Source organism: Apiospora marii (assembly GCF_038362585.1).
Source record: "Apiospora marii strain CBS 49790 chromosome Unknown utg000003l_segment0_segment0, whole genome shotgun sequence".
Classification (NCBI taxonomy): domain Eukaryota; kingdom Fungi; phylum Ascomycota; class Sordariomycetes; order Amphisphaeriales; family Apiosporaceae; genus Apiospora; species Apiospora marii.
The window spans coordinates 4,471,502-4,497,881 of NW_027117374.1; the positions used below are offsets into that span (position 1 = coordinate 4,471,502).

A 26,380-nucleotide genomic window follows, 5' to 3' on the forward strand; every position below is an offset into this window, starting at 1 on the left:
CCCACCCTACAGACAAGGTCTACGCTTCCATCTATCCGACTACTTCCTTGACTATCTTTGCCAACTCGGACTTCTCCACATCCTTGCCCTCCAGGGGTCCACCGGGGGCCAACAGCTTCTTCATGACGTTGCCCATCTGCGCCTTGCCGCCGGCCGTCTCGGCCCCCTCGCTCGTCATGGCCGTGACGACGCCCGCGACGATGGTGCGCAGCTCGTCGGCGCCGACCTCCTGCACGCCGCTGCCGGCGGCGTACTCCTCGAGGATGGCGATCTGGGCCTGCTCCTTGTCGACCAGGTCGGCGCGGCCGGCGTCCTGGAACTCGGCGGCGGCGTCGCGCGAGGCCCGCGCCGTCTTGCGCAGCAGGGCCACGAGCTGCGCGTCCGTGGCGATCGGGCTCGCCGTCTTGGAGGCGTTCAGCGTGGCGGCCAGGACCGACCGCAGCACCGCCAGGCGCGGCGCGTCCTTGGCCCGCATCGCCGTCTTCAGGTCCGACTTGAGCTTCTGCAGCAGCGGCGGCGGCGGCGGCTCCGAGGAGTACTGGCGCCGGCACAGTGGGGTCGGGTTGGGGATGCTGAGCAGTGGTCGGGCAGCGGGGAAGGTGGAGGTGGTGTTGATGGTGAACCGGGCCCGAACCAGGCCCAGAGGTAGCCGTTTGGGTGCTGGGAAAGCCATTCTGTTGCTGTTGTTTAGATGGATCGGTAGCAGTCGGTTTGTTCTTGTTTGTATGTGGCGTGGTGTTTGAGGAGCCGCTTCGAGGAGGCTTTGGTGGTTGCGGCGTGCTTGAGCTTTGAGCTTTGAAGCTGCTGCGATAAATTTTGGTGGTTCCTGTCAATTGACCCGACACGGGCCTTCCTACCCCTGCTGTCGCTTAAGCAGCCCCGCCAAACAAGCGTGGGGGTGACGGCGTAGGGCTTAGTGGTGACAGCATACAGTACAGGACTCGAGGTTGATAAATCTCCCGTCGTATTCTCTCTGTAATTTTCCGGTCGTAACGTCCATGCTACGTAGAGCAGCCAGGTACATACCCAGAGTGTCTGCTTCTCTGATCTGAATCCCTGCCGCCAGTCTCTCTGCATCTGATATCATGTTTTTTTGCGGAGGTAGTAAATAGATAGACCCACTGCCAGTACCGTCGTCACATGCGGGTAGTGAGCAAGACAACCCACACCCCTTTGGAAGTCGTGACCACCATCATCCCGCAACGTTACGTAGCGACTTCCGCCTGATCATTCTATTTGGCGGTTGCCTTCCCAATACCCATTTGTAAACCTTAACTCGACTTCATGAAAGCCAAGTCACATTTGCTGGTGGTCTTTCATCATTAACATTGAAAATTATTATCTAAGGTACTTGATGTGTTAACATAGAGGGTTACCACCAGTACCTACTCACTCGGACCCCTTCTCAATATTACATGCAACATCTTACAGGTTGTAATACACCGATCCCGGGATTTGGGAAAGCGTCCTCGACATTTGATGTCAAGCTGAGCCACATTCTGCCAAGCTGCTCCCATAAAAACGTTTCCTATTCGATGAACTGCGAATGAAGGCGCTTGCCACAATCAATGAGGCGCCCGCTTGCCATGCCGCCCTTTCTTATGGCGGCTGGATGAGCTCTTGCTGGAACTGTGCCTGTGCGAGCTGGGCATAGCAGGTCCTGAGCGTTTCATACCGGCAGCAACGTATCTGGTAGGTTGTGTCAGTTCTGAATACAAATGGCCACGGACCCTGTTCGGTGAGACGAGAATGCTGGTCAAAAGGTGAGTGCTTACGCTTTAAAGTACGGCTTCAACGACATACCAGTCAGCAAAATCAGCTCGCACGTTTATAGGATTGGGTTCTCGAATCTTACCTTCAACCCCAGAGAGGCGGCTTCCTGTCGTGCCTGCCCCACAAGTAGGTGGAAATCCTCGATCGTCATGCTTCGAGAATCAGTTTTCCGGTTCGATGGAAAGGTAGGCGAGAGCGGATTAATGCGACTTACTCTTGTATTGCCGTACACGGATACAAAGCAAGAGAGGATAGTAGCCTGCTAACGTTCTCCTGATTTGAAACACCGATGCCAAAGTCCCTTTCGTCTGTTGCAGTCTTGTAAGTCAAGCCCCCAAAAGCAATATATGCATGAATACTTACTGTGCGACCAACCACACATTGGCAGGGTTATCTCCCTCATCTCTATCCTGGTGAAGCCGGCTTCCCTCATGAAGGTCTCTAGCTTCAAACCCGCGCGAGGGTCTTTGCCTGCCTGCTCCATTGCGCTCAGATAGTGTCTGGACCAATGGCTCAGAGCATGGTCTATGTGTATGTAAGTGTTAGTGTCTCTTCCACGGACTTTTCTAGTTAACGTAAGAAACTGACTATCACTCAAGTGGCCACCATCAGACTGGGCGTTGAAGTATATCTCCACCATCTGAACCCAGCCTCCTGGAACAAGGACCCGATGCAGGTCGCGAAGATACGAGGACCATCTTTCGGTATTGATTCCGCCGGCAAGCAATCTGCTGTGCACAAGGTCGAAGGTGTTGTCGTGGTATGCCAGGCTACTCATGGTCAGCGATCACGTTTCCAACGGAATGCCCGGATAACTTACCCTTCATTAAGGTCGGCCTGTTCCAAATGCAGATTGACCGGGTAGTACCCGTACATTGGCATCATCTCCGTGCTAACATCAACACCGTACACCTGAGGCCAAGTCAAGGTTAGGTAAACTCTCTGGACCCGATGCTTCCTCATTTTCGGGCAAGAAGTGGCCATCGACCACTATAGTGCCGGTATCTCCAGTGATAGCAAAGAATCCCCAGAATCTCTGAGCCACGGCAGACAGTATAAGGGAGGTCAATATACCTGACATTGGGGCTCTCTCCGCGCGACTTCCACGGCCCAGTTGGCAGTTCCCGTGCCGCAGTCAAGGACTCTTCTTAGTGGTGTTATCTCCGGGAATATAAGCCTATCGTCAAAAACCAGAGAGAACATGTCGTGGGTCATTTGGAGTCGTTCCACTTCGACCTACAGTGGATTCGCGTTAGCAGTTCATTGCCCCATCCAAACAGCCGAGTTTCCTACCTCATCTATAGGGGCGAGATACGCATTGCTCGACAGAGATAGTTGGTGGTATTCTCTACCATTGTATACGATCCGCACGAAATGCTCCTCGGGGAGGACGGGAAGGGCGCTTTCTTCCTCCCTTTTATCAAGTCAGCTCTCCTCATAGATGTTGAGAGCTAGGTGCCCGATTACTTACTCGTCCCACTCTGCCATATTCTCGTCACTGAATCTAACGACTGAAACCTTCTTGGTCAGGGCTCCGCCGCCCCTGGTAGACAAGTTTGGCGACAGCAATAGTTCTTGTCGAAATTCTTCTTTCTCCAGGCACTGGATTGGGGATACTGGAACGCCGGCAGGTTTTTCTGAGTTGAAGGGGTTGGTCAGCTCAGACGTTGACTAACATGGAGTAAGTCAACTCCAAATACTTACAGACCGGGTGTTTGGTTGGACTTCGGGGATGGTGTGGATGGGATGGCCGACCGATGTAATAAGCGTGTGCCCAATGAATGCCCTTCTCGTTTACGAGGCTGGTTGACAACAAACTCTTGTCTCCTGCACCTGCTCGCACGTCCCTTTACGTCAATGATAATTGTTCGATAGAGGTTACAATAAGGTGGTATTGACTTGTTGCAACATGGATTCGGAAGGTGTACGGCCCCCATGTATAGCATTTTCTCTTGCAGGGTCGGGGTAATCTTCGAGTCTTCGATATGGTCTTTGCCGAAGACGATGGTCAAACATCAGCATGTTCTCTCATGCGGCCAAGTGGATAGATGCAGGCCAAAGGCGGAACGTGCTAGGTCCCTCACAAACCCCGATCAGGAAGGCAATTTCAGCAACAAATACAGACAAAGGTCTGCTACACTAATCAGGATAAATGAGCCAAAGAGTGGGAAGAGACAGACGGCTACGTGGACCTGTGCATGGCATGGGTGTTCGCCCTCCGGCCGCTTCGAGGGCCAGTCTCAGCTCGATCAGTGGCCCTTCTGCCGTCCCCTCTGTCCAGTCAGTCCCAAGCTCCACTCCATATCTTATTACGAACCCGCGCTGCATGGCGGCCGTGGTTTGTCTGAGAGGACGAACCAACCAGGCATGCTTCTATGCTGAGGGGAAGGGGCCGGGAATGGTCTGTGGCGTCACGTTGCAGTGCTGTGCTCCATACTCTAAGGCAAAGTGAGAAATGACCTGGCTGGTTGCTCCTGTTGCTTGGCGTGGTTGACTTGCAGGGCCCGGGAAACCTATCTTACTTGACATGGCACATACCTGATCCAGTAGGGGGGGGGGGGTACCCAAAACCCAAATATCTGGGTCTCCCGTTCTGGTACACGTTGTACCAGTTCCGGCTGGATGGAAAGCGTCAAGCCACGGCCCAGGACACTGGAACCTGGGGACTATGCTTAAAGTCAAAGTCTGCCTCTATGGCGATCCAGCACCCACACCCACCCGAGAGTACATTGCTCGTCGTCGCCCCGACATGGCCACATCGACACTCCTCTCATGGGTAAAGGGAACGGTATCACCGGTACATATGGATTAAATCGCTACACCTCCCCTGGTTGAATAAGATGTCCAGACTGGCTTGTAGCCTCGGCAAAAGCGGGCCAGGATATACACAAAGGGCATTTCAGTGGGCCGAACCCCGAACCGACAGGGTGAAATGACACGAGCAACGAGCCTGCAGAGTATAATCGTGGCCGATCATGTATCTGCAGCACAAATTGCAGAGGTTTATTGGGGCGATATGGTTTGCATACGCGCAACCGGCATCGGCGACGTACGGAGTACACTGAACGGGATTTTTTTTCCTCCGAAAGATCTTCACTGTCTGTGGCTACCTGCCGTCATGTACCTTGGCTTGACCATGCGATGTAGCAGAAAGAAGTATGGACGCCGATGTAGCTAGGTATATGTATATGCCGTTCACTGCATCCCTACGCACCGGCAGAGTCAGGTTAATCAGTCGGGAGCGAGACAGTCAGCTAATAAGCTAGCTCAGCTCCATAGACGGGCATCTCCCGGGAGACTGGATCATGGTATTGATCTTCATCGACAGCCGGCCTCCCCGCCCGCCAGCCAGCGGCGAATTCTCTGGCGTATAATGATATTTATTTATACAAATGCCAGACAGTGTTAGGCCACAAAGGGTTAGCAGTCAAGAAGACAAGACGGAGGAGGGGCGCCAACGAATGCTCGGTGGAACCGACGGAGTTGGTGGGCCCAGCATATTCACAACATGCTATAAGTTGTATTAATACTATCTGCAACTAGCAGTGTGCCTACAGACAGTCTTACATGCCACAACAAGTAAGAAGGAGAAGCAACAACCACGAGGACACGACATGAACCTACACATATGTACCCTCTGACTCAAATCTGTCTTATCTCCAGGCTGCATGCAGCCAGACGTCCCGCGAAATCCTCCCGCTTGGGAACGCCAATGACTGCCGCGGGCAGGCAGGCTATTGCTCAATTGCTGCAGACCTGGTAACCTACATTACAGTACATACAGATTTGTCCAATGATAAGCCAAATGCAGACATGACACACATATACATACACTTATCCTCTCTTATACACATCAGATACGTACGTACTGGAATTGACGTGGGCACCCTTTAGACGCTTCGTAACGAAGGCGGGATGCTGTAGCGGGGGGGAGAGCGCAGAGAAGGGAAGAGGATTGTTGAGGGGGGACCGAGAGGTACAGAAAAGGCAAGCGGGCGCGAGAGAGGAGAAAGAGCGAGAGCGAGAGAGAGAGAGAGAGAGAGAGAGAGAAGCAGAGGCAGAGAGGGGCGCGCTACATACTAAGAAGGGGCTGGCCGCATAATAGGTCTCGATATATAACAAATGGTGGAATCCTCACATGCAGCGTGTTATTACTATATACTGGGTGTACATAACATCCTTGCTGGTCAGGCATACGACTACCCTCATACCACATAATGCAGTGCCGAAGAAAAAAAGAAACTTGGGAAAATGGCACATGACTGCGTGTGAGTACGCAAGTCTATAATTTGGTTCCAATGTTGGCTGACTACTTGTAGTAGGACTCCTGGCCACCAAGCCCGCCAAGACCAAATAGCACACACAAACCGATCGCGAAAAAGGAAACCGGGCGTATTCCCGCCATTCTGGAACCTCGGCTGCTAACTCTGTCTCTGCTGGCGGTATCCCGGTAGCTTACCTCAGGTCTTATGCATTAGCGCCGGTTGCGTGCCATTCAATCGGGACGGCCTCTTTCAGCCGTACGACAGAGCCAGCCAGAGCCAGCCAGAGCCAGACAGAAACCGAGATCGCCCGACCTCTTGAGATGCTGCGTGTCTTCTCCCTTTGGGAAAGGACGAGCGGGCCACAAACGCCGGCAACAGTCATCTTCCCATTTCTTAGTCATATTGCACACAGCAAACATGCCAGACACAAACAAACGACGTCTGTTATGTCGGTGATCATCTAGTAGTATGCTGGGCCTGCCTGCAGTGGAGAAGGGGGCTCCGAGGGACGGAGTCGTCAGCTAATAATAAACATGGACAGACCAATCACCATGCGTCCCGACCAAGGCAGTTTGGTTTGCCCGCCGTTATATCTGATACATACCTTCATCTGCAGGTCTGTCTGTTTGCTAGCAGCCTTTCCTTCCTCTCCCAAGCACATTACACATCGTCTCACATCAGAGTAACGCAAGCACCTTTTTCCCCATGGCAAACCAGACTACGTAAGCCTGTAGTCTGCCAACCTGACTCACTCCTAAAACTGGAGAAGAGAGGACGAAGAAGAAGAAGAAGAAGCAGAAGAAGAAAAATACAATGCATTAATTGTATAAGCACTCGTGTACTTTTGACCGCCGTTACGATTATCTATGCGAAGCGGCCAACCAGTCAAAGTGAGTGATCCTTTTCCTGGTCATATCCCTCATTCGGCCCCTGGTTGTTTTCGTTGCCTACATGTATGCAATGGACCCCCAAGCTACCGATCGAAGTACCTCCTCTCCTCCTAACCTACTGGGAATTTCTTATGCAGCCGCGCCTCAATCATGCGCTGCATGCTGCAGTCCACGTCGCACGACTACTGCACAGTTTTGGCCCCTCGTGTCCGTAGGAAAAGGATTTCTCTCTTTCTCTGGCCCCGAGAGAAGAAAAATGGCTCAGAGATGAGCTGATGATCCAGATCAACAAACCGCTTTTCTTGGTTGGGGGATAAACCCCAAAACCACTCACAAGTCTTGCCGACCTGGCCGAGGACCGCTAGCTAGTTGCTGCAATGGGAATTCCTGCGTCTAGCTATCGTCGTGCTGATATGATGACCATGGTGTCATGCCAACACACGCGCGCACTTACATACAGCAGCAGCCAGCTGGGTTAGGGCCCGCCCCCAAACCTGGCCGCGGCCCAGGAGCCGGAGAACACCTCCCGCAGCATGCCCTCTTCGCGAGAAAGTGCTAAGCTTACTCATCTGCCAGCCGCCCCAGTCTTCGTTCCTTTTTTTGTGTGTTTTTGTTTCTCCCGCCGTGACACCGGCTCCACGATGCCGAGGAATGAGGGGGCCACTAAAGCAAGACGACGGGCGAACAAAAGCCACACTCTCTTCTCTCGGCCAGATCTCGCCCCCAATCTCCTTGGGGCACTGCTAGCTCGGGGGCCATCTCTTCCCTCAATTCCCCGGCCATACACAGGACAGGGAGAGAGGACTTGGAAAAAGAGAAGTGAGCAGTCACGTAACATTCGCGGCCCAAATGTTGCAGGAAATTTCCTGCAGCCAATGGGCGACAGACTGGGGGACCCTCTCGAGCCACGAAGACGGCAGGCATATAATATGGGAGTAGAAGGGGGAAGAGAAGAGACCAAAACCCAGATAAGACAATGACATGTGAGAAAGAGAGATGTAGAGAGAGGGAAAAGAGACAAGAGAGGGCGGATCGTGTCACAATAACATGTTGCATCCCCCTCCCCTATCAAGCTAATTTCGGTGAGAGACTGGCCTTCGATTCGACCAAGCGCCGGACCTTGCTCCTCGGGGTCTCTTGGGGGAAGACCTACCTAAACCCACCCGGCCATCATTTTCCGCTTGTGGGTGTTGTCGGGGAATATTGGAGGTCGGGCGGCGGAGGCGGGCGGCGCTGCGTCGCTGCGTCGCTTGCTTTGCTTTGATTTGCTTGTTGTTGTGGTGGTCTCTGTGGGCACCCCCTGAATGGGGTGGTGGTGATGTGTACTGACTGACTAGTATTTTTGCTTGCTTGAATGATGCGGGCCTCCCCCTATTACGCAAGGATGGCGTTTAATGCGCGACAGGAGCCCATACGTGCTTGCTTTTTTTGCTAATGGACCCTGGTGCGGTTTTTACTGATGGACATGCGTGCCCTTAAAGCAGTGGCCCTTCAAAAACATATTCGTCCCATGAGCCAGGCGGCCAGCCAGCCAATCTCGGGCTCTAACCCTTCCATAACCCGAACTTACACACTCAGAGGCCATCCCACCTTTGACACAAGACTGTATGGAAACTAGCAGTGGCTGTGTGAAAGGGCTCAGAAGGCGAGCAGCCTACCCTTCGAGTCTATACTCGCAGAGAGATCTACACTTTTGTTTTCCTTTCTTGGCGAGGTAATGCATCAAGACGATTCGATTCCCCGAACGGGAACGAATCAAAGGCTCCTTTCGGCCGTACATGTAACGTCGCCAACAGCAGCTGGGTGGCACATTATCAGTTACTGAACCGGGTTTCCCAGCGGAGCTACCCCGTCTATCTATCTATCAATCTACAATTTATCTTGTTCCGGGGATTGATTTATGTTTGCGAGTTGCGTTTGCCCCAAACAAGGACAAACAGCGGCTGGTTATTGAACATGCATCTGCGTATATTGGTTTGAATCGGAAGCGCGGCCGGAGGGCGGTGCCATTCTCCCATCCCGAGGGCCTGCCATCTTGTTATTGTGGCCGTTTTGCTTGTAGCAGAGCACCAAGTCGCCTATGAAAGTGTTCCATCTGAATGAGCCATGCTACCACAAATGACATTTTGTTTCCCGGCTCCACTGAATGCCTATTGGGGCAAAGGATGCGACTTGTGCCGCCATAGAAAGATCCGGTTCCACGGCTCCGGGTAGGTAGTTCCCGTGTCTCTAGGTAATGTATGTGTGGATCTCCCGTCGTAGGCCTTCTATTCCCGCATATGCCTACGCCTACATACGCCTACGCTCATGCCCACGCCTGTGTCCCCGCCTCGCCCCCTTTCCTAAAACCCGTGGAAGGCATGTCCTCGACTCTATTTGCTCCCATCATCACATGAACATCATTACGGGGCACATATATGCAATGCACCGTTCCTTTTCCATCCCTAAACGAGACCTGATCGAAACTAGTTTAGCACCACGTGAACACGGGGTTGCGAGCTTTGACGGTCTCGAGCCGCTCCACAATAACCTTGCGCCGGTTACCCTCGGCCCCCTCGGCCGCAGCGAAGCCCAGGTCGCCCTCCAGGTCGCCGTCCTCGTCGTCCAGGCCGCCTTGGCTGCCGTACATCTGCGTCGCGATCGAGTTGCTGTTCCGTCGCCCCGCCGCCGTGGTGAAGCTAAAGCGACGCTCCCGGCGCGGTGAGTACATCTGGCTCTGGGTACGGCTCGGGCCGTGGTAGCTCGTCCTCGAGGGCGCCATCCGGGAAAACTTGGGGCGTAAAGCATCGGATGCCCCATTTAGTTCGTCGAATGGATCTCTCACTTTGCCATTGGGCGGCGAGGTCTCACCGCCGGCAATAGGTTCCGGTTCTGGAGACAAGGCTCGGGGCGTGGAGAGCTCGAAGCGGCCTGGGTTGGGCAGTGGGCTGGCGAACCCCAGTAGGTCGTCTGTCTGCTTAGGGGCGGTAGTCGAGGAATTGGCCGCCCCGATATCTATCTCCTCCTCGATGGCATCCCTTAGCTCCGGCTCGGCTTTGCGGCGTGCCTCGGTGCTCGCAGCACGCATCGGAACTGCTATGGGAACGTCGACCAGATCGTCCCACACACACACTTTCACGCGGCGGGTGAGCTCCAATGGCCCATGGTCAGCTGTCTTCAGAGTCTCTACCACATTCCAGGCCTGCCCTTTCATGACAGCCATCTGTCGCGAAAACATCTTTTCTTGGAAATCAGGATCGAGTTGGAACACCTTGCGTAGCGCCAGCTGAGTTTCGCTCCACCATGCCGTAGAAGTCAGCAGCGGGAGAAAGTGATCTTTTGTTTTCTGAGAGAAAGGTCGACCAATGAGATCTACTGGCAAGAAGAGCCAGCCAAACGGGAAACTGTAGTTTTGTGAGCAAGAGAAGCATCCAGCATAATACCGGGGGAACTCTTACCTTCGCCAAGCATCTGGATGCTTCCAGGGCCAGGACAACGAGTTATCGATGGCCCCTATAGATATCTGGGGATCCTGGTAACTCCGGGGACTGCTAGCCTGCATCGGTTTCTGGGTATGATAAGCGCCCAGCCCAGGACTTCGAGATTTGTTCCTATCAGCCAAGTTGACAGGGCGCGGCGGCGGCTCGTCGTTTTCTTCATCGGTTTCCAAATGTAGTTGCGGCGGCTCGGATGCGATGGAAACCGCCTGCGTTTCCCAATCGACTTTTACCATCCAATTGTCAAGGCCTCTATCTGTGTTCCGCATGATGTAGTCCAATATCACAAGTTTCTCAAGCTCCTCTCGGAATGCTTGTTTCAAGCCCTCCGTCCACACAAAATTGTCAGGACCTGGTGGGAGCGGGAGTGGTCTAGCCTCGTCATCATCACTTTCATCATCCCCAACAGGCCTGCTCGAAGGGCGACAGCTGTCAGCCCATCTCCTCTGCTTGTTCCGGTGCGTGTCATTCGCACGGAGACCTGACCAATACTGATCGGGCCAAGGGTGTTGTTTTAGGAAAACATTGGCATCCTTAAAGCCCTTGAGAAACACCTGAAAACTGCCTGGTTTGGCCGGAAAGGCCTTCTTCTTCCGGTAGAAGTTTCTTCGATCCCAGTAAGGATAGTGAAACGATTTGGAAGAGAGCCAGACGACATCGGTATAAGGGACCATGTGGGTTCGCAGTTGGCAGTCCAGGGTGTATGCGGCGGCCTCGCTAACGTACGAAAGATTCGGAATAAGACATGCCCGACCGAAACAACACGGGAATAAGTTTCGATGTATCCATTTGTTCCATTTCGGGTTGCCGGCCGCATAAGGCTCCTCGTCCTTGGGCTTGAACACTCCGACAATTTTCCCCTCCGTGTTGCGGGCGAAGTAGCTTCCAGAACTGCCCTGTGTAATCATGCTCGGATGCATACCCTGGTCTATCGCTGTCCGAACGCTCTCTACAATGCTGTCGAATTCCTCCTCCGACATGGCAGGCTTGTAGGGGTTGGCGGCCAAAGCGCTCGCAGTGAATGGCCTTACACCATCCGGAGCGTGAAAGACACTGTAATGGATTTCCAAGGACTCTTCTTCCTCCCCTTTGCCTTTGCCTTTGGTCCTCTTGAACTTGGCAGCAATTTCTTCTGCCCACCTCTCTAACCTAGCATTGATGGCCTTGAGGTCCACGCCCGAGTTGCTCCTAGCTCTCTGGGGCCGGTATCTCTGTTTTGACAATGTCTTTGGGGAAGCCATGCCGGAGTGCGGGCGCGGCTGAGAAATCGGCGCGAATCTCGGCGCAGATTGGGGCTGAAGCGAGGCAAAGCTCTGGCCCAAGGGATCATCCTCAGAATCATCGCTCGGATCTTCGGCTTGCGCCAGGCGCTCGTAGCCTGTGGTGGGGGGTCGGTGTCGCGGCATGTTGGGCAACAATGGTATCGACTACGCAATGGGCGCGCGGTCTTCTGTCGATGGTGGTTCGATGGAGGAACAAAGGTGGTGGATGTCGGCTTGTTGTCCCTCAGGCTAAGCCATGTATCCAAATCCAAATGCCTGGCGCGATGGACTCCCTAACTTGCAACTAGGCAGCAGCTAACGCAAATAATCCCTGGAGAAAGGGAACACACGTCCGATTGAAGTTGGGGAGTATTGAATAGGGGCAACAAGAAAATCAATAATGGTACAAATGAAGCTGGAAGAGATGGTAAGGGCTGAGTGTAGAAAGATGGTCGTTGAATCGGTTCGTGGCTTAATTCACGTCACCAAGTCGCGGCTGTCGTTGAAGAGAGCAGGGAGTGAGAGTGGCAGTCGAGACGGGCGCTAAGCCCAGCAGAGATTAGCCCCAGGCGGTGCCCCTAGATCCACCTGGGCATCCAAGCTGCCAAGCATCCCACAGGCACCGCTCGGAAGCTTCAGCGTCCGTTCTCCGTGGGGTGGCAGGTGACCTTTGGCATGACCTTGGGAATATACTACTTATCTTCCCTTACTACTACGCGAGCAGTTGTAATCAACTCAAGCTTCACAGATTCACAATGACTGGGTTGTTACTCAGAGATATGTACGTCATAATTCATGTATAGATACTACGGAGGCCATAAGCTACCTACGAGCCTACTCCGTACCTGGCTACACGCATATGGGCCCATGGAGGACCACAGCGGTCAAACTCCCTGCTTCTATATCTTCTAGAACACATGGGCCTCTGAGCCTACCTGGGCAATACCCTGGGCGTTGGGAGTTTTAGTGGGCTCGGATTAGGGGGATGGAGCTGATGTTACATACTGCCCAGATTCCAGATACATACCTAGTATGTCCACTTCGAACAAGACTCACTATCCCCTCGATGGCGGGGGCGCTGTAGGGATTTCAAATCTCTAATTGACATTATGCGATAATAGTATTTTAACGATATTTACCACTATAATAATTATTATATAATAATGGCTTTATTAAGATCGGTAATTATTAACTTTTAATAAAAGTATTAACCTTTAATATTAAAAAAGGCCGCGTTAATAATAAATTAATTAAACTTTAAAAAGAATAACTTTTAATATATTTTTAGCTTAATTTAATATATAAGAATATATTATTTCTTTTAACTTAAAAAAGTCGGCTTTAATTAAATTAAAATAGCGGCGTAAAGGAGTATTATTATAAATACGTTTAAATATATATATATTTATTACTATAAAAGTTAGTTTATTAACTTTTTTAAAGTTTAATTTATTATATAAAATATTATAAATTAAATATTTAAAAAAAAACGTTCTTTTTAAAAAAATATTATTAATAATCGTATTTAATAGTCGAAATATTATCGGCGCTAATTTATTATTAAATTATTTTACTCGTTATTAATATAGTTTTAATAATAGAATAGGTTTAAAGCTTTAATAATATATTATTTTAAATAATTAACCGGTTTAATCGCGAAATTCGTAAAACTCGCCGATTATATCTTAAGTATTAAATATAGTAAATAAATAACGTATTAAAAAAACTTCTATATTAAAAACTTAATCGTTAAAAATATTATTATTAAGTATTAATATATTAAATAAATAAGCTACTTAGTAAACTTTAATAATTTACTTTTTAAATTAATAAAAGTATAAAATATTTATTTAAGTTTAATTAATACCTATAAAAAATATATTATTACTATTTTATAATACTTTCCACTACTTTTTAATAGTTTTTTATTAATAAATAATATAATAAAAATTAATTCGGTCAAATTTTAATGCTTTTTATTATTCTATAATAGGTTAAATAATAATTATAAACGCTTATAATAAACATTAATATTCGGTTAAATTTCGTAATTATTTAATAAAATTAATAAATTTAACTAAGTTTATTAATATTCTTTTCTTTTTCTCGATAATATTAGGTTATAAAAGGTAATATATAAATAAGGCTCGAAATTTTAATACAAAATCGATAATATATTATTAAAATCTTTAGCATATTACGCAACTATTAAAATATAAAATTAATAAATATTAATATAGTATAATTAATATTAAATAATATTAAAAACTATTAATTTATATAAAAAAAAACGTTACTAATTTCACAATATATTTCAATATACTTTCCCTTAATCGAATATACTACAACGGTAACTTTTTAAAAAACGTTACTAGTTTTATTATTTTATTTATCACCTTTTTAAAAAATTAAATAATAAATAAATCCTTAATTAATAACTAAAGCGAATAAAAATTACACCTTACGCAAAACACGTTTTTTAGGTTTAGATTTACGCTAATTAACTAATAAACCGCTAACATCGTCTTATAAATATCTAACGCGAATCTATTAATTTTATTAAAATTATTACCAATTATATTTTATAAAATATTTTTAAATAAAAATAAATAATTTACAACGTTTATTTATAAAATTCCGATATTAACTATTTTCTAATAAAAAATAAAGCCATTATCGACTTAAATTAATATATTAAACAATTAATACTTTTAAAAATCATCCACAATATTAAAAATAACGTTAATATACATTAACGATAAAATTTAATTCTTTACTTAGTCTGGAAGCCGAATACAACTCCGGCAAGTATAAATTAATAATCTTCTACGAATACAGCAGTTTAAAATCAACAATCTCCTCCGTTATAAAATTACCAAAAGCATTTTTTAAAATAGTAAAAAATAAAACCATCCTTTAATAACGCGTACACTAACTTTCGTTACTTTCTTTTATTATATTAATAAACCGGCAATAATAATAAAAATAATAAATTAATAAATAACGTAAAAATAATAAAATTTATATAAAAACAAAATTAATCATAATATATAAGGTTTAAATTCTTTTAATCCTCCTTAAAATATTTAAATAACCAACGTTAATAATCCTTACAAGCCGCAAGTATTTAATTAACGAATTAAAATTAAATAACACAATAATAAAATATTTACAATAATTATAATATATATAAAGCTTATATAAACCTATAAAATTAATAAATTAATATAAAGCTTTATTAAAAATAATATTAATATAAAAGGCTCGTTACGCCGCCGGATTTCGTAGCGATATCGCGAAAAATGAAAAAAGCGTTAATTTAAATAGTAAATTAAGTACTCTTCGATTATATTAAATATTAAAAGTATATATAACTATTTAAGTTAATAACATTACTAATTAATAACTAAAACGCGTTATTTATATAATTATTAATATTTTTATAATAATATATTATTTAATAATAATATGCTAAATCGTATTATTTTAATTATTCGTATAATTACAACCCCTAGGGCGCTGCCTTTGGTATTATCCTTTCCCTAGGCAATTAATAGGCCTGCTTATTTAGATTATTACATAAGCCAGCATATCTACGTGGAGTTCTTCTTTCTATACCGATAGCACCTGACTAAATGACCCCTCATCAGTACGGATACAACACGGCAAAATCTGGTGGGAGCAGCGCATTCACCATTTGAAGGGGGTCACCTATCTTTTCTTGAAAATTTCTAGCTTCGAAGTAAAATCCAGATTGAGCACAAATCTTATATCGTGGGAACTGCAACCTCGTTTCTTGTCTACAGTATCTGACAACGTGTTGTGTGCCCTCGATGGAGATGCAGTCATTGCTCGGAGCTACGAATATACCCCTAGCCAGCAGCACCGCGCTAATGCACTGCCTGGGTAGGTACAGTAGTCATTGGTTCCCCGGACTTCCTATTAACGAGCAACCTTAACGACCTCACGTACTAGCGTGACTCTTCTACACTGACACATTAGACCGGAGGTATTGGGAATAGACAGCGTCATTTCGCCAAAGCGACGAGACAAGTGATGTCGCGATTTACGAATGAATAGCCCCATCGTCACTACCATCCCACTTTGCGATGCTGTACAAGACCACAAGTAGGTATGTAAGTACATGTATGTATCCAGTTGCAAGTTGTCCATCTTCGATCGAACTGTCAATTCCGAGCCATTGAAGTCCATTACGAGGTTTCAATAGACGTTCCCGGCAGAATACCCTCAGACTGCGTACCATTGGACTTTTTGAACGGCTTCTCGGTTTCCAGAGGGCACCCAAGCACCCCACAAGCCCACGTCGCAGCTGATACCCCGCCAATATGTACAGCGTAGCAAAAGCCTTGGCGTGGAAGCCTCCGTACGACTGACGGACCACTCATCCTCCATGGAGTCGACGGTGATCCGACTGCTCGCATGTTTGTGTTTGGGCGCATTTACACTTCCTTAGGCCCTGGGCTAAGCCTCCAAAAGTTATGGGGCCTCAATATAACCTTTACGTCAGGTGCTTCCAATCGTATCATGTTCGTCTATTCAATTGGCACGTTCCCCCTCGATGTCTCGAGATCCCCAGGGAGAACGGCGGGGGATCTCTTCCTGCTGCCGCAACTGCCTTTTGGACTGATATGGAATGGTTTCGTAGATCTTTCGTCGTGGAGCTTCTCCTTTCAGACCAATAAGGCGTTTGCACGCCCAATCCAAACGTCCGTGGCCCCCTTATTTCTCCCTTTGCCCTTATCCCTGGAGCATATCCCTCGACTTCTATTTGAGGCCATCCTCCTTCCTTTGAAACCCACGAGCAGAATACTCAAGTCCACCTGTACTATGAATTGTCTTATCACAGCACTTTGATAAGCAGCCGATTGCTTGCTACTTCCCCTGTTTGTTCTTCTGGCTGGAACTACCCACCAGTGCTTGTCATTCTACCCTGATAAATCGGCGTTGCTTACGAAAGCGACAAATACGTGGACGCCTGACTTACAGAAACTCAGAAGCCAACCCGCTGTGGCCGCTTCCCACATCCCAGATTGTTTCTACCGCACGGCCTGTCGTTCGCAATGACGACTGAATCTATGACCACCGACATCTTGGCAGATATCATGCTCTCTGCCTTTTCTTCGCCTGAGCCGGATAACCAGAGAGGACGGAAGCGACGCCGAAGCCCCCCTCCGTATATCAAAATCACCACCACACACAGCCCGTCGGGAGAGTCTGCCACCTTCCGAGGTCGTTCACGCTGCCGCTCCATTTCGCGTCTCGATAAGTCGAGGGCTGCGTCGCGACTGAGAAGCGGCTCGCTCTCGCCGACTCGGAAACGGCTTCTGAAGGTGCTGCAGCTGAACCGCCACCGGAGCCAGAGCCCGTCCAGGTCTCGCTCACACAACAAAGAAGATGCGCCCAAGCGCCGGAGACAGCGAACGAAAAGCAGAAGCAGAGAACATCCACAGCGAGCAAAAGGGATGGATCAACCCTCCCTACTTTGCCAGGAAATTATCATATTGAGCGAGGGCCTCTCTGTGGCCGAGAAGCAGCATGGATGACATGTAAGCGTGAAGTGTGGGGTTGTTGCTTGAATGACTTTTAAAAAAGCATTGTCACCGGCGTCTTTAGAATTGCTGAAGACGATATCCCGAAGGCGACTTCAGCGTCTTGCCCGTGGCAAGGGTGGTCTGAGTCGCCGTCGGGGTGTGTATGATGGTTGTGCAGGAAGCCGAATAGGCCAGACTGCAGTCTGTGAAAACGAAGGGTTTAGCTTTTGGGGATTTGTCATTATTGATCTATCGGTCATTTCACGCACGGGTTAGGGAGCCACGGCAGGGGTTTGATTTTATTACGGTGTCTTTTCTGAGACGGCATCGGGAATGGGAAGAAAAAACATGGCGGGCCGGAAGCCGCTTAAGCACCCGCCTCTGCAGGTTTCAAGAGTTTGTTACTTCGTTGGCCATTGGTTACAACTGCAGCGTGTAAAACCATCCCACAGAGAGAAGGAAGGTCAAATAATAAAATGTACAGTCTATCTGAGTGGTTTTTTTATCCTATTTACTTAGCTCATCAAGACTTGCTCGCTTTGCTGGGCACGGAGTTCATATTAAGTAATCTGCCGAGTCTACTCTTAATCAACGCCCCGCACGCATACTTTCTGCAATGCCTGTATCAACATTGACTGTGTTTGACAAGTGGGAGCAGTCAGCGCTGCAACCCCACGCTCTCTCCCTTTTTCTGCCGCCCACCCCAGGAAAGAAAAGATGCAACTCCTACATGATGTACTCGTATGGATCCCGGTTGGTGTAATGGCCCAGTCAGGAGAGGGGCACGTGGTCACACCGGCTAACGATTTTGGCGATAGCCCATCTGTAATATGTGGAGTTTGCAGGTCGTCCTAGGTCATGCGACAAATCGATTCTGCATCCGTGGAATCATCGAAAAGATTGCCGATAGGACAGGCAAGGGACAAGAATAGTCAGCCGCACACATCACAACCTACTGTTGGGTTGAAGCTCCAGGCAGGCAATCACCCACTTTCGTTGCTGTTGGGTCTGTACACCTGCTTACTTAGGGACTACCTATATACTTACCTATATTGGAAATAGTTTCATATTCGTAATATGTAACCAACTGTCACAACTCTCGCTGTAACCTTGAGGTAATACACGAGGGTGCAAGAGTACGTTCCCTGCTTTCCCTTCACATCGGAGTTGCTGCCTTTCCCCTCCATTCACTGTTGATTTGCTGCGAGCCCTCGAAAAACGTCCATTGCATTCACAGTCACACCCCCGTCAACAGCAGTGAGCGGGTCGATGGAAGTGGGAAGCCGTTCGCCTATGCCGTGCGCCAGCCTATCATCAGTGCTATTCGATCAGTGGGGTCCAGCGCTAGCTCAAGGCACTTCAGCGCGGCGAGACAAAGACTGGGCTTGGTACGTACCTGGTCCGCCATCAATCACATCCATTATTTGATTGATCTGAACATGGTGCAGATGATCATCTGAAGTGGGAAGCTAGGTTGTGGAAGGCATCAAGCTTGAAATGCAAATATCCCATCCCCATCCCCATACCTGAACACCAGCCCTTGTGACAGACCTGCATCCTCCCGTCTGGCCGTCGCCAACGCCGCTGCTGCCTCTGCCCCCGCTGTGCGAGGCCCAACATTTTCTATTGTTTGCGCTTCTTCCACCACTCACTTTTGCCATTCTCACAAAATCGCCGACTTACCTTTTCCCCAAATCGAGCCTTTGACCCGGCCCGGCTGTGAATGCCCCGCGGTCCTCGAATCTGCATCTTTATTCAATCTCAACTTCAGCCCTCGTTCTTCACGCACAAAGAGGAACAACACCACTTGCACCTGCGGGCGACTAACCTACGCCGACTCACAAAGCCTTCAGTGGACAGTCCAAACAAGTAACCACATACATACTTACACCAGCATTTGCGGTCCGAATTGTGCGCCGATCCATCTGGATTTTGCACGCACGCGCGATGAGGACCTCGAACTAGAGCCATACATTCTACCGGCGACTCTGCAGACACCATCTGCGCGTCACTGATCGCCGAGCCCATTTGGACGCTCGGGATCTGAAAACATGGCACCTCACAGTCACTTAACTGGTAATAGCCACTCCCACCACCCCCCTCACGCACACATCATGCCCTTCCCGAATCGGAAGAGAGCTAGGAGCGAAGACACCCTCGCGCTTCGAGAGCTTCATGAAAAGCATCACAACCCTTCTTTTTATGATGATACTTACGTTTCATTTTACCAAGATACTTCTACCCAGAATGGCATGACGAACCCGCAGGGGCTGCCCATCAACCATGGCGCACCCAACGAGGTCTTTGACCCCAACTTTCTCATGAATCCCCGGCAGTACACGACGGCCTCGCGTACGAATAACGTCAGTGGCCGATCCACACCTGCGAACTACCCAAGCCGATCCAGCGGTCCTACTTCAGTCGAATTTCAGTTCTCGAGCCCGAACGAGGGTACTGCTTCAAATGCAAGCACGCCTCCTTCCTTTGCCTACAATGGAGGCTTTGACATCAGTCATACACCTTCGCCCGTGAATGGATTTGGCAGCATGATCGAGCGAATGAACCATGTCCAAGACCGAAGTACAGCACCACATCCAAAACGTCGAAAGTTGGAGACCATAGATCTCGAGGATAGTGCCGACGAGAAGGTTACAGCCACTTTCGGCGATGGGGGAAGCGGTGGCATGTTTGGCCAATATGTCAAGGCAAAGAGGGAGGAAGCCGCAAATAGCCCGTCTCTATCGCGTGCCAACACGGTCGATTTGACCGAAGGTGGTGAGTTAGCAGACCTCGCTGTTGCCCGTAACTGTTGAAGCTAACATTCTTGCAGGTGACGACGACACAACCGAGGCGAAGGCAATCGAGGACGCACAAAAACAGGAGATTTGCTACGGCATGATACAAGGCGCCAAGATTAATTGTCACAGCGTCCCCAGGCCCAAACCTGAACACAAAGCTCTTCAAGTCGGCTGGTGGCCCGCGGTCAAGATTGTTTTGAACCGAAGACTCAATGATCCAACTCACGTCATCAATGCCAAAGACTACACTCGCAACATTGTAGGGGTGTTGGATCCTCAGACAGCATTGGGTCTGTCACCCTTGTTAGACTCCCCTCGACTGCAACTCCGAACTGACAGCCGGATTCCTACGCGCAAGATAATGGATGACGAGCGAGTCGGGATTCCGATATCCAAGGCCTACAACCTCGACCTGGTACTCTATGGCCCTCGCGCATCCGGCAAAGCCGTCGGTAGGCATCTGTCCCAGAAGCAACTGTGGCTGCGTAACCCAACACGCTTGGATAGTGGGATCAAATACGAAAACCCGCAAAGCCTGCAAGGTGTAAATCGGCCTCAGCCTCTCATCAGAGACCGGGAAGGTGCTCCGGCAGCACCTATGCCTCAGACGGTGCGAACCGTTGAGGAGATTCGCAATGAGGTGATGGGAGTTTTTGATTCACTTACACGAAGCGAAGACCTCCCACAAATGGAGCCAGATCCCAGGATCGTGACCGAACTTCTGAAACACCAGAAGCAGGGTCTCCATTTCATGATGACTAAAGAGCAGCCACGCCAGCTCTTGAACATCGGCAAAACACCGAATTCATTCTGGCAGATGAAAACACATATCAGTGGTCAGCAGAGCTACTATAATGTCATCACTGGCCAGGTACACAATCAGCCACCCCCCGAGACATTTGGCGGCATCCTTGCGGACATGATGGGCTTGGGAAAGACGCTCAGCATTCTCTCGTTAGTGGTGAGCACCCTCGATGCGGCGGAGGAATGGTCCAAATCAGACCCCGTGCAACCTCGGCCGCCAGCTTCCAAGAAGAGCCAGGGCCAGTCGCGATTCAACGTACCGACACCCGCGCCTCTTGCGTTGACCCGCATTTCGCGCAATACTCGAGCCACGCTGCTCGTGTGTCCTCTGACCACCATCACAAACTGGGAGGAACAAATCAAGACACACATCAAACCGGGCACATTTTCCTATTACATTTACCATGGATCAAGTCGCATACGGGATCCCAAAAAGCTCGCCCAGTACGACCTTGTCATTACGACGTATGGGTCTGTCTCTACCGAGGTCAACTCCCGTCACAAAGGTCGCGCTGGGCCCCACCCGCTTGAGGAGATTGGATGGTTCCGAGTCGTTCTAGACGAAGCGCACATGATACGCGAACAGTCGACTCTACAGTTCAAGGCGATCTGTCGTCTGCAGGCAAACCGTCGCTGGGCAGTCACGGGAACACCGGTACAGAACAAACTTGACGACTTGGCAGCTCTGCTGGCATTTATCCGACTCAAGCCATTCGACGACAAGAGTAAGTTTACTCAGTACATTGTGGCACCATTCAAGGTCTGTGATCCCGAGGTTGTACCCAAGCTCAGGGTGCTGGTGGACAGCATCACCCTCAGGCGCCTCAAAGACAAGATCGACCTGCCACCTCGCAAGGACCAACTCGTGAAGCTTCACTTTTCCCCGTCCGAGGAGAAGCTGTACAAATCCTTTGAGCGTAATGCGCAGGACAAGGTTGCCGTTCTTGCCTCTGGCAGAGACAAGATGGTCGGTGGCAAATCCTATATCCACATCCTGCAGTCCATCCTGAGACTTCGCCTTATCTCCGCGCATGGACGTGAGCTCCTCTCCGAAGAAGATCTCGCGCTTGTCCAAGGCATGACGGAGGACTCGGCCATCGATCTCGACAGTGACGATGACGACAAACCGGCTATTGGCGAAACTCGAGCATACGAGGTTCTCGAGCTGATGCAAGAGACCAATATGGACAAGTGCTTTGTGTGTGACAAAAAGCTAGGCGCACGGGAAGGCAGCGCTGATGTAGAGTCGGAAAAAGACGACAACATACTTGGCTACCTCACGGCTTGTTTCCATTTGATATGCCCATCGTGCAAACCGACGTGGAATGCCGAGGCTGGCAACTCGGGCACCGGTCAGTGCCCTCTGTGCTTCTCTCACGTTCGGCTTTCTCTCGTCGAGCTACGAAAGGACAAGGCAGACGTGGAGCATGACACTCATCACAAGACGGGTAAGAAGCTGAGCTGCTTGGAGAACTATTCGGGCCCACACACCAAGACGCGTGCCCTTGTCGAAGATCTGCTCAGAACCAAGGCCCAAAGTGAGGCTGCCCCGAACGAGGCCCCCTTCAAGTCTGTGGTTTTCTCAGCCTGGACGTCTCATCTTGACCTGATCCAGCTGGCGCTGGACAACAATGGCATCACGTATACCCGCCTTGACGGTAAAATGTCACGAATTGCGCGCACCGCTGCCATGGATTCGTTCCGAGAGGACAATTCGGTGCATGTCATCCTGGTTTCCATCATGGCTGGAGGCTTGGGTCTCAACTTGACCGCAGGCAACAATGTCTATGTCATGGAACCCCAGTATAATCCAGCTGCCGAGGCTCAAGCAGTTGACCGAGTACATCGACTTGGGCAGAAACGACCGGTGCGCACGGTTCGTTACATCATGGCCAACAGCATCGAGGAGAAGATGCTCGAACTGCAGGAGAAGAAAATGAAGCTGGCCAGCCTTAGTTTGGATCGCGGTAAGGTCGTGGACAAAGCCGAGGCTGCTAAGCAAAAGCTCATGGACTTGCGAAGTCTGTTCAAGTGATTGAGCCATCGGGTTCAATCCCGTAGCCTCTAGTGGCCTTTTCTCGACAGATGATCTCGGCAACACCACACGTGCTTGCAATCATGGTTTACGATACATGCCTTTCACGTTTTCTGCGTTATATTTGGGCTGAGCATGTCAGGCGTTTTGGTGGGCCAATTTTTATACAAGCTACCCTTCACTCTTATCTAGAGTTTGACCCCCTTTAGCGGGTCTTTCCGGCATGCAGGGTGTTTACGAGAGGAAGTCGGCATAGATGGGGCTTGAAATGGCAAATGGCGTCTGTCTGGAATGCACAACTCGGTTGTGGTTCACTGACCTTCAGGGTCTAGAGGGAGAAATAGTCCTTGCTTGCGACATATGGGCGGAGAATATCCTGCCCAAGGGATGGATATTATCGGATATTTACGACTTGGCTGGGAAGCCGGGCATAACTACCCCAGGCGTTGAAGGGCTCTTCGGGCATTTTACACATCACAAAGCGCATCTACCCTTTTCGAGTTTCGCTTGTTGCTCTTCCCCCTCCCTCCTATTTGATACCAGCCGCAGCCAGCTGTGGCAAAACATTGCGTTGAAGCTTTTTCGCCCGTCCCCTTGTTCTTTTGCAAGAGACAAACAGATAGATAGTCTTAAACAATATTAGTTAAGGAGACTCTTGGACAGGCGATATCCCCTTTGCAGCCTAGATAAAACATCTTGTAGTCATGTGAAGTGCAGATGTACCAATAAATGAGCTGACGCGATAAGCAGGAGTTACAAAACTCCTTGGCCAGTCAGCAAGCAATGCCCGCCTGGCTTACTTGACTATGCGTTGAACCCCACGTAGCTACGTAGCCACCCACCCACACGGTCCTGCCGTTATCTGTGTAGTCAACTAGAAGCACATGCCATTTCTTGAGATCACGATACCGAGAGTCTTGTCAAGTGCATCCACAGCTTTGTATGAAGCGCTACTTGGAAGCTCATGCGAGTTTTCGTTGGGTTGGCATGTGAAAAACCGAATCGGGCGTGACACCAGATCTACTACAGAGTCGACCCATGTTGTTGGGAAAACCGTTCGGTAGCGGCGGGTGTCAAAACCAGGCACCGTTGTCTGCCAAGCCACTTGATTCGAAAGGGTTCACCCGAAGCGGGGCCCCTGGGCTATTTTGGCACAAGCAATGGTCACGGTGGAAACGCACATGTTCTACAGGTGTCACAATTGGTACAACAATATCAAAGAACTTGGAAGTAAAGTAATGAATCGCTTATGGATATTTATCGTCATTGTGTTTCAATTTGACAAGAGTACAAACAGTACTCTCATATCTGAAATCAGCCCAACCAAGTAATAATGCGCCAACCATGAGTTTTCCTGCTCTTAAAACGCCTATAGTAATGCTGTTGTGACCGTGTCCTAATAATCATTGACCTAAAGTCTTGTGACGTATCTATGCAGCATTGGCAGCCGCTGTTGGCTGGGCAATGCGGGTGACTTGGTCACCAGCTCGCCAGATTCGCTGGCCAGTCGAGTCGTTGACGACCGCGACGTCCTTGTTCTCCGACTGAGCCCGCTTCCAAATTTCCACCTCACATCCTCCTCGAAGGACACCAACTCTCATGGTGGAAAGCAGGTTGTGGGCAGCGTTGGAGTGAAGGTAGACACCACCGTTGAACATGGCCGTAGCATCCTTGCCAATGGCAGAGCCAATAAGAGCCTTGCCACCAGGATGGTCCTTGATGAAATCCGTGACATCGTGGATGACACCAGCAATAGCAACAAGACCCTTGCCGTCCTTGGACTGGGCAACAAAGTCATCCCAGTCAACAACGGGAAGCTGCTCGAGAGGGATGCCCCAGTCGAGTCCAGCACGCTTCTGGTCAAGCTTCTTCTGCAACTGCTGGACGCGACCCTTCTCGATTTCGTTGGAGCGGAACTGCTTCAGGTCATGAGCGAGTCCAAGCTGCTTCCAGGTCCAGATCATCCACTTGGTAGGGTCGTACTGCCACCATTGAATGGCGTTGCGGTAGTCCGAGGGGAACTCGTGGTGGAAGTTGTGGTATCCTTCACCCAGAGTGACGAGAGCAGTGATGACGTGATCACGGGGCGAGTTGCGGTCGTCGAAGGGCTGGTCACCGAGCCAGTGGGCGAGGGAGTTGACGCAGAAAGTGGCCTGCTGGACGAAGAAGATGCGGAGGATACCGGCGTAGATGAAGCCGCCGAGGTAGTCACCCCAGCCAAGACCGCAGACAAGAGTTGGGAAGATGAGGCCCATGGCGAGAACCGACTTGATGTAGTGAGTGTGCTGCCAAACGACGACGGGATCGTCGTTAAGGTCGGTGATGTCGGTACGGCCGATGCGCTTGGGGTTCTGCTTCATGACCATCCAGCCAATGTGGGAGTAAAGGAGACCTTTGCGGACAGAGTAGGGATCCTTCTCCGTGTCGGTGTATCGGTGGTGAGAGCGGTGGCCTCGTGACCACCATCTGATGGAGCCCTCAACGGCGCCGGCGCCCATAGCAGCCAAGTAGATCTTGAGGGGAAGAGTGGCCTTGTACGAAGTGTGAGACCAAAGTCGGTGGTATCCTGTTCGTTCATGTTAGATGGTGAAGGCTTTTTCCAAACAGGTCAAAAAACCCCGAAGTCGTTAAGAGGACATACCAGCTGTGATGCCGAGACCAGTGTTGAAGTAGTAGAATACGGCAAAAAGAGCCGTGGCTGTGTACAGAGGCGTGAAGTAGGCGCCGACGAGGCCCATGGCGGGAACTCCCAGGATGAAGTACGAGTTCAGCCAGTTGACATGCTTGTACCAGTTGCCCCAGGTAATGGGGGTCTCGGTGATGTGAGGCTTCTTCAAGTCATAGGCAGCACCACGGAGAGGCTTGTAGTCCGTGGTCCCGTCAGGGAAGACCTGGGCAACGTTTGACTCTGCCATGCTGAACGACAAGAGAGTGTGTGGTTGATGAGTAAAACAGCAAGAAAGAGAAAAGCTGGAAGTGTACAGTGGGATTGGGGGATTATATTTAACGTGGCCGCCTCGGACTCGGGTCGGTTCTCAGCTCGCTCACCAACTCAAGCTTTGGGGGAATTGGTGGGAAAGGTACTGCAGCAGCCAAGGCGAGATGGCGGGGAGTGGATGTGTAGAATAGTGGTTCTGGATCTGGGTCTTAGTTCTGGGTCACTCTGGGTCAGCCCCCCTGCTGGCTGATGGCCTGCTGGCTTTTTGCCTACTGTCCCTCTGTCCCTAGGAGCCTAGTTAGCAAGCGCTGTACTGCTGGGTGACGGACGGGTTGTACGTTCTCCCCAAAGAAATGACGACGTGCAGCAGCATTGGAACTGCATCCCTGTCCTCCAAAGTGCCTTCCGTCCGGGGCAATAGGCACTTACATGCCAACGCCAATGCCAATGCCAATGCCAATCAATGCAATGCCATTACCGTACATGTAGGTAGGTACCTACCCCGAGCCTCCTCCTCCTCCTACCTTTGGTACCTTGCTTAAGAGCTCATGATTACAATTGGGTATTCACTGTTGCAGCTGGAAGGA

General features: G+C 49.6%; 6 protein-coding genes across 6 annotated transcripts; 2 read left to right on the forward strand and 4 right to left on the reverse strand.

The window, feature by feature from the left end:
* Positions 1 to 31: 31 nt before the first annotated feature.
* PG985_004952 (uncharacterized protein) lies at positions 32 to 673 on the reverse strand (the record flags this gene model as incomplete). Its single annotated transcript, XM_066824721.1, has 1 exon — positions 32 to 673. One exon carries the CDS (start codon positions 671 to 673, stop codon positions 32 to 34), a length of 642 nt encoding a protein of 213 aa, XP_066687881.1.
* Positions 674 to 1,599: 926 nt separating this feature from the next.
* On the reverse strand, positions 1,600 to 2,551 carry PG985_004953 (uncharacterized protein; the record flags this gene model as incomplete). Its single annotated transcript, XM_066824722.1, has 4 exons — positions 1,600 to 1,635; positions 1,856 to 1,925; positions 1,988 to 2,081; positions 2,137 to 2,551. The coding sequence occupies 4 exons, from the start codon at positions 2,549 to 2,551 to the stop codon at positions 1,600 to 1,602; spliced, it is 615 nt and encodes a 204-aa protein (XP_066687882.1).
* Positions 2,552 to 9,398: 6,847 nt separating this feature from the next.
* Positions 9,399 to 11,810, reverse strand: PG985_004954 (Phosphatidylinositol 4-kinase lsb6; the record flags this gene model as incomplete). The annotated part of the gene is made up of 2 exons (XM_066824723.1): positions 9,399 to 10,311; positions 10,366 to 11,810. The coding sequence occupies 2 exons, from the start codon at positions 11,808 to 11,810 to the stop codon at positions 9,399 to 9,401; spliced, it is 2,358 nt and encodes a 785-aa protein (XP_066687883.1).
* A 4,937-nt stretch (positions 11,811 to 16,747) lies between these two features.
* On the forward strand, positions 16,748 to 17,230 carry PG985_004955 (uncharacterized protein; the record flags this gene model as incomplete). Its single annotated transcript, XM_066824724.1, has 1 exon — positions 16,748 to 17,230. The coding sequence occupies one exon, from the start codon at positions 16,748 to 16,750 to the stop codon at positions 17,228 to 17,230; it is 483 nt and encodes a 160-aa protein (XP_066687884.1).
* Positions 17,231 to 19,332: 2,102 nt separating this feature from the next.
* On the forward strand, positions 19,333 to 22,855 carry PG985_004956 (SNF2 family DNA-dependent ATPase; the record flags this gene model as incomplete). The annotated part of the gene is made up of 2 exons (XM_066824725.1): positions 19,333 to 19,993; positions 20,049 to 22,855. 2 exons carry the CDS (start codon positions 19,333 to 19,335, stop codon positions 22,853 to 22,855), a joined length of 3,468 nt encoding a protein of 1,155 aa, XP_066687885.1.
* Positions 22,856 to 24,285: 1,430 nt separating this feature from the next.
* On the reverse strand, positions 24,286 to 25,770 carry PG985_004957 (Acyl-CoA desaturase; the record flags this gene model as incomplete). The annotated part of the gene is made up of 2 exons (XM_066824726.1): positions 24,286 to 25,421; positions 25,497 to 25,770. The coding sequence occupies 2 exons, from the start codon at positions 25,768 to 25,770 to the stop codon at positions 24,286 to 24,288; spliced, it is 1,410 nt and encodes a 469-aa protein (XP_066687886.1).
* Positions 25,771 to 26,380: the final 610 nt, after the last annotated feature.